The sequence below is a fragment of the Ovis canadensis genome, chromosome 13, assembly GCF_042477335.2.
Source record: "Ovis canadensis isolate MfBH-ARS-UI-01 breed Bighorn chromosome 13, ARS-UI_OviCan_v2, whole genome shotgun sequence".
NCBI lineage: Eukaryota > Metazoa > Chordata > Mammalia > Artiodactyla > Bovidae > Ovis > Ovis canadensis.
In genome coordinates this window covers 42899465-42905787 of record NC_091257.1, presented here as the reverse complement: position 1 = coordinate 42905787, position 6323 = coordinate 42899465, and the positions used below count along the sequence as shown (strand labels likewise).

Below are 6323 nucleotides of genomic sequence, written 5' to 3'. Positions count from 1 at the left end.
ATTAATAGTTAACTAACTATATTCCAATATAAAATTAAAGTTTTAAATGGCCAAAAGACTTGAACAGGCTTGTGAAAGAAAAGGATGTCCAACTGACCAATAAGCACATGAAAATGTACTTAGTGTCATTGGACAATTGGGGAATGCAAATTAAAATCCCAAAGAGGCAAAAACATACCACTATGCTCCAGTTGATACCAAATGTTGGTGAAGATATGGGATAGCTAACACTCTCATATACTGCAGGTGACAGTGTGTGAGTGCGTGCTCAGTCCTGTCTCTTTTGCAACCCCCTAGACTGTAGCCAGGCTCCTCTGTTCATGGGATTTCCCCACACAAGAATACTGGAGTGGGTTGCCATTTCCTCCTCCAGGAGATCTTCCTGACCCAGAGATACAGCCCAAGTTTCCCAAGTCTCCTGAATTGCAGGCAGATTCTTTACCACTGTACAACCTTTGATACAACTACTCAGGAAAACTATTTGATAATACTTACTAAAGCCAAACATATTAATACACACACACTCTAATCCAGAAATTCCACTCATGAACAGAACATATACACAAGATACAGTGTGCTTATGTCTACCTAAAGACATAAACTAAAATTACAAGAATACCCATCAACTGTAGAATGGATAAAATAATTGCAGTATATTTACATAATGAAATAATATAGAGCAAAGAAAATGAATGAACTCTTGTACCCAACAAGAGGAATGAATCTCACAGACATAATGCTGAGCAAAAGTTTGATACAAAATGATACGCATTGTATGATTCCATTTATATGAAGTTCAGGAACACAGGAAACCAAGCTCTGGTGATAGTGGTTAGTTAGACTTACGGTGTCCTTGGGAGATTATCTGCTGGGAGGGACCTCAGTGGAGCTGAAAATGTCCTAGATCTTAACCTGGCAGAGGGTGGTTTTATAGGGATGTAGACATAAGTAAAAGAAATTCATTGAAGTGAACACTTAAGATTCATGTTCTTTACTATATATGTTAGATCTTCATTTAAAAAACATTAAATTTTTATTTTAAAGAAATGGCAGAAAGTAAGTAAGGTTAATGCATCACACTTAAGAGTCAGGAAACCTATATGGCATTCGTGCTTCACTAAAACACAACCTCATGAAAATTGATTTTCCCATTTGCAAATTTGGGACATTAATACCTATCAACTTCCGATAGCAATTAACAGCATTAGATAATGTATAAGTATTCTTGAGTTCCTATATGAGAAGCCTCATATAAATATACGGCAATGTTCTTGGTGGCACATTTCAAGATCTCATTTTCACTTAAGTAATCTCTTACAAATACTACCTCCTCTAAGTTACAATTGCTAAAATCCATGAAGTAAATGAAAATGGAAACTTGAGTTATGCCAGCAACAAAGTGATAAACTGAGTCTAGAGTAAGGCTTACTTCTATTCTTTCCATGACCCCTCTGACGGGTGATCATCACAAAATGAAAAGTTCATATTTATACTTATTAATCTTCCTGAAGGATTCCAGAATCAACTGACAGGATTTTCAATTCCAGAGACTCCAATCAAAGATTATAAACAGCCTCAAGCCATAATACTATCCCACTTATCTCTTTTGAGGGTTATTACATAAATAACAGCCAGGTTATAGTCATTATATATGCACATAGTGTGGGTCAAATCATGTAGTTCCTGGAAATCTGAGCCATCTAATGTGGTAGCACTAGCCACATGTGGCTATTAAATATGTGAACTTGGCTAATCTGAATTGGTTTGTCCTCTAAGTGTAAACTACACACTATTTTCAAAATAGTGTACAAAGAAAAAGAAACGTAAATTGTATCACTGAGTATTTTTATATTGATTACATATCAAAATGATAATATTTTTAATATATTGTGTTAAATAAGATGTATTATTCAAATAAATTTAATTCATTTTTACTTCTTAAAAATGTGGCTAATAGAAAACTTTAAATTCCATATATGGCTTGCATTATATTTCTATTGGACAGCAGGGCTCTAAATAAAGATGGAGATCTTCTTAGCACTGTTCTTCTCAGGATAGAGTTTTCAGAAAAGGATTTTTAAAAATTAGGGTTACAGTTGCTTATATATTCTCTGGCCAAATTACCTGCCTATATCAGAGATTAAAACCTAATCTTTATCTATAATCAACTGAATTTTAGAATGGTCATATGATAAAATATTTGGCCTACCTGAAGTCATGAAATATTTGACCAGTTTTCCCTGAGCTTTGATAATATGTGAACCTGTGGTTCTAAAATCTTTGGGGATACCTGAACTATTGAGACAGAGAAATGACCTTAATACATCTCCTGTAGGATTATGCAGAACACCCCTACATAAAAACTCAAAAACAACATATGTTACGGACTTCCCTGGTGGTCCAGCTGTTATGACTCTGCACTTCCACTGCAGGGCGCACAAGTTCCCTGGTCAGTGAACTAAGATCCTGCATGCTGCATGGCAGCCAAAAAAACCAAACCAAACCAAATACCAAAAAAAACACTGCTACAAACTGAATTATGTGCCCTGCCCCCAAACTCCTATGTTTCAATACAGGAGTTTCAACCCCCAAACGTGATGGTACTAAGAGGTAGGGCCTTTGGGAGGTAATCAGGTTTTGGATGAGGCCAAGAGAATGGGGCACTGATGATGGGATTATGAGATCAGAACTCTCTTTCCACCGTGAGAAGGTCACTTTGAGAAGGCAGCTGCCTACAAGCCAACAAGAGAGCCCTCACCAGGAACTGATTCTGCCAGACCTGAATCCAGGGCTTCTAGTCTTCAGAACCATGAGAAAGTCAATTTCAATTGTTGAAACCACTTCATCTATTGCATTTTGTATGGCAGCTCAAGCAACTAATATCTACCACTTAAAGCAATCTCTAATTAAACATCATTATTAATCTTTTGTTCTGGTTTAGTCGCTTAAGTCGTGTCCAACTCTCTGGGACCCCATGGGCTGTATCCCGCCAAGCTCCTCTGTTCGTGGGATTTCCCAGACAAGAATACTGGAGTGTGTTGCCATTTCCTTCTCTAGGGGATCTTCCTGGCCCAGGGATTGAACCAGCATCTCCTGCATTGGCAGGCGGATTCTTTATCACTGAGCCACCAGGAAAGCCCTCTTATTTAATCTTTTATTAATGGTAATTTTGAATATATTACCTTTTTTTGTTATATAAAGGCATGGTGATTTGCACAATGTGGAGAATAAACAAATATTTGTTGATTTTCTCTACCTGTTAATAGGGACAGGCCTGATCTATGGCCTCAGTAGCCCAACTTGCTCATAGACCATTTCTGTTGAGCCAGGAAGAAGGGTCAAGAAGAACACTCATTATTTTAAAACATTATCACAATGAAATATCTTTTTTTAACTATATAAAAAATATTTTCTTCAGCAAACGGAATTCATATTCCCACTTGAACTGAAAATGCTAAGTTGTTAATATCCCCCTAGGGATCTGCTTCTTGGTATGGTACCTTCAACGATTTTATCATAGCAAACATAATAAAGTCTCATTTTATGCTCCAAGGCATGAACAATCCTGAACGTCCTTCAATCAGTACAGTCCTCAGCCTGTGGCTTCTGGAATAACATTTTTAAAGGCACTAAAAAAAGAAAGAAAGGGTCTCTGCCCAGGGGACAGAATCAGGTGCTTTGTTTCTTTAGAAATCTTCAAAACACCTTCAGGTACATGGTTTTAAAGAAAGAGAGGCAAAACAAAACAAAACAGTAGAAAACCAAATAGAGTAGTTGACCAATCCTTGTTATCACTTTAATCCTTTCTGCTACCTTTTAGAACTCCAAAAAATGTATACAATTTTGTTTGTCCTACACATATCTTCTAGGAAAAAGCCCTGAACTCTGAATATAATCTCCAAGGAGACTGAGCAAAAGATTAAAAACCTCTTATTTAAGGGTTCATTTTAGGGAACAGAAGGAACACTCCTGTTTTTTGGGGCCCTGCTGCACTGGCATGCAGGATCATAGTTCCTTGACCAGGGATGGAACCTGAGCCTCCTGCAGTAAGTGCGGAGTCCTAACCACCCGACCACCAGGGAAGTCCCCTGAACTGTCCTTTCTCTCACTTTGAAACCAGCCTCCCCACTTATTACATATATACATACAGCCTAACATAAGACCTCAGAAGGTATACCAGGCTCTGCTTCTGCTGTTTGATGGGTTATCTGGTTCCTTGATTTCCTGGTGTGTATATGCTTACGCAGGTTGCCTCCAACTTACCTCTTTCTCTTAGGTGTTCCTGTTAAATAAGAGAGGATCCTGGGGCTTCCTTGGTATCTCCATGGTAAAGAATCTGCCTGCTAATACAGGAGACACGGGTTCCATCCCTGATACTGGAGGATCCCACATGCTGAGGAACAACTAAGTTTCACAACTACTGCGCCTGTGCTCTAAAACCTGGTAACTGAAACTACGGAGCCCTTGAGCTGGTGCTCCAGAACAAGAGAAGCCATTGCAAAGGGAAGCTTGAGCACCAAAACTAGAAAAAAACCTGCCCAGCAAGGAAGACCCAGTACTGCCAAAAATAAATAATACACAAAATTATAAAAAAAGAAAAAGAGTGAGTCCTGAGCAGCTGCCTCCTCATTTGCGTGAGACTGGCAGTGTTACCACATTTATCAACATATTCTCCCCCTTTATTTCCTCTCCACTCTTTTGAGGTCACTTGAACTAGTCACACTGCTGGTTCCGACGTCCATCTCTTTACTCTCTTTGTATTTGCGTCTAGAGATGACCAGTTTGGTGGCGGTACTTTTCAAGCTTATCCGATCACATTTCTGACCTGCCAGTCCCCGCTGGTATAGAATTCTCTTCCATCCCCACAATAAAGTTGTTTTGAAAAAGCAATGGGGTACTCTTAGCTCCCTAGAAAAGGATACAATATAAAACGAACACAAGCTTTCCATTCCTGCCGATTATTCTGGCTTTAGCACACCCAATGGCAGAGCCCTCTGCACCTGCCTTGGCCATGTCTTCCCTAAGTGTCAGAAGAGAGGTGGGGCACCCACTGACGTCGCATTGCTCACCCTATCCACCCTCTCCAAGCCCCACATTCGAAGTTCTCTCCCTGAACTTAACTCCCAATCTTCCTACATCCCTCCTCGCATTGGAGTAAAGAACTGAAGCTCACTCTTTTCCATACTCGTCTGATCAGTAAATTCTAAAATCTCTTTTCCTTGCAGAGCTCAGATGGGTAAGTTTTTGGGTTTTGGTTGATTTTTCTTCCCCCCTAAAACTTGCCTGAAACCAGTGTCTGGCCCTCCGACACCCTGAATCTCATGGCGAGAGGAGTGGGCTGGCCAGAAGGGTCGCCGACACCCAGAGCCGTTGAGAACCAGATCGGCCCCGGGAAGATGCAGGCGAGCTCGGAGCCGGGAGCCAGGCTCCCCCGGGCAGCCGCACCCCGACTCGCCGGCCCCCGAGGCACCGGCGTCGGGATCCCGGCGTCGGGATCCCAGCGCCTGGCAGGGACGGCGGTCCCCGGGGGCGGGTGGGCCGGCCGGGCCGAGGGCGCTGCGCCGCGGCCTCTGGCTCCTCCTCCGGGCGCCGCGCGGCCAGGCCGGTGGGTGGCGGCTGCCCGGGCCCCGGGGGATGGCGGCGGCCGCGCTCCGCCAGCAGGTGGCCCCGGGGTCCCGGCGGCGCCGCCTCCTCCCGGCGCCCCTCCTCCCGCGGGGGCGGTCAGCGCCCCGACCCGGCTCGCACCCTGCCGCCGCCGCCGCCGCCGCCCTCGGCCCGCCCGCCGCGTCCCCGGGGCCGCGCTCGCCGCCGCCGCCGCGTCCGGAGCTGTACCCAGGCCGGCCCGCGGCGAGCGCCCAGGGCGCCGGCAGCCCCGGCCCGCCCTCCCCGCCCCCAACTCGCTCCCCAACGGAAAGTTCGGCTCCGGCGGCGTCTAGCCCGGCAGCCGGGGATGAGCCGGGGTCGGGGGGCGAGCTGAGCGGCGGCCAGGAGGGGGCAACTTCGCCCGGGAGAGCGCCTCCCGCCCGGCCCCGCCGGCCGCAGCCCCCGGGCGGGCTCGAGTGGTTTTTCCCTTGCTTGTGCCTCCCCCCTGCGGATCCAAGAGACGGACCTTGGTCCCCGCGCTCCCGCTGCCGGGTGACAAGAGCCAGCGCCGCCGCCGCCGCCTCGGCCGCCGCTCTCTCTGTCCCTCCGCCTGGCCGCCCCCGGCCGCAGCCCCTGCCCTGCCCCCCCGCCGCACCATGGAGTTCTCGGAGAGGAAGCGGAGCAGGAAATCCCAGAGCTTCAAACTGGTGAACCGAGGTAAGCGGGGCCGGGCCGGGCCG

The 6323-nt window shown here is 45.7% G+C and overlaps 1 protein-coding gene across 5 annotated transcripts in view; it reads left to right on the top strand.

The window, feature by feature from the left end:
- The first annotated feature begins 5058 nt into the window (after positions 1-5058).
- The window catches only part of BEND7 (BEN domain containing 7), an 85741-nt gene continuing 84476 nt past the window's right edge, over positions 5059-6323 (top strand). For 2 of the 5 annotated variants that reach the window (XM_069547502.1, XM_069547503.1), the window contains exon 1: positions 5059-6300. In XM_069547502.1, coding sequence (XP_069403603.1) covers positions 6240-6300 — 61 coding nt within the window. In that variant the 5' untranslated portion in view covers positions 5059-6239. The remainder of the gene's footprint in view (positions 6301-6323) is intronic. The other 3 variants (XM_069547505.1, XM_069547506.1, XM_069547507.1) reach the window with 2 other exon arrangements.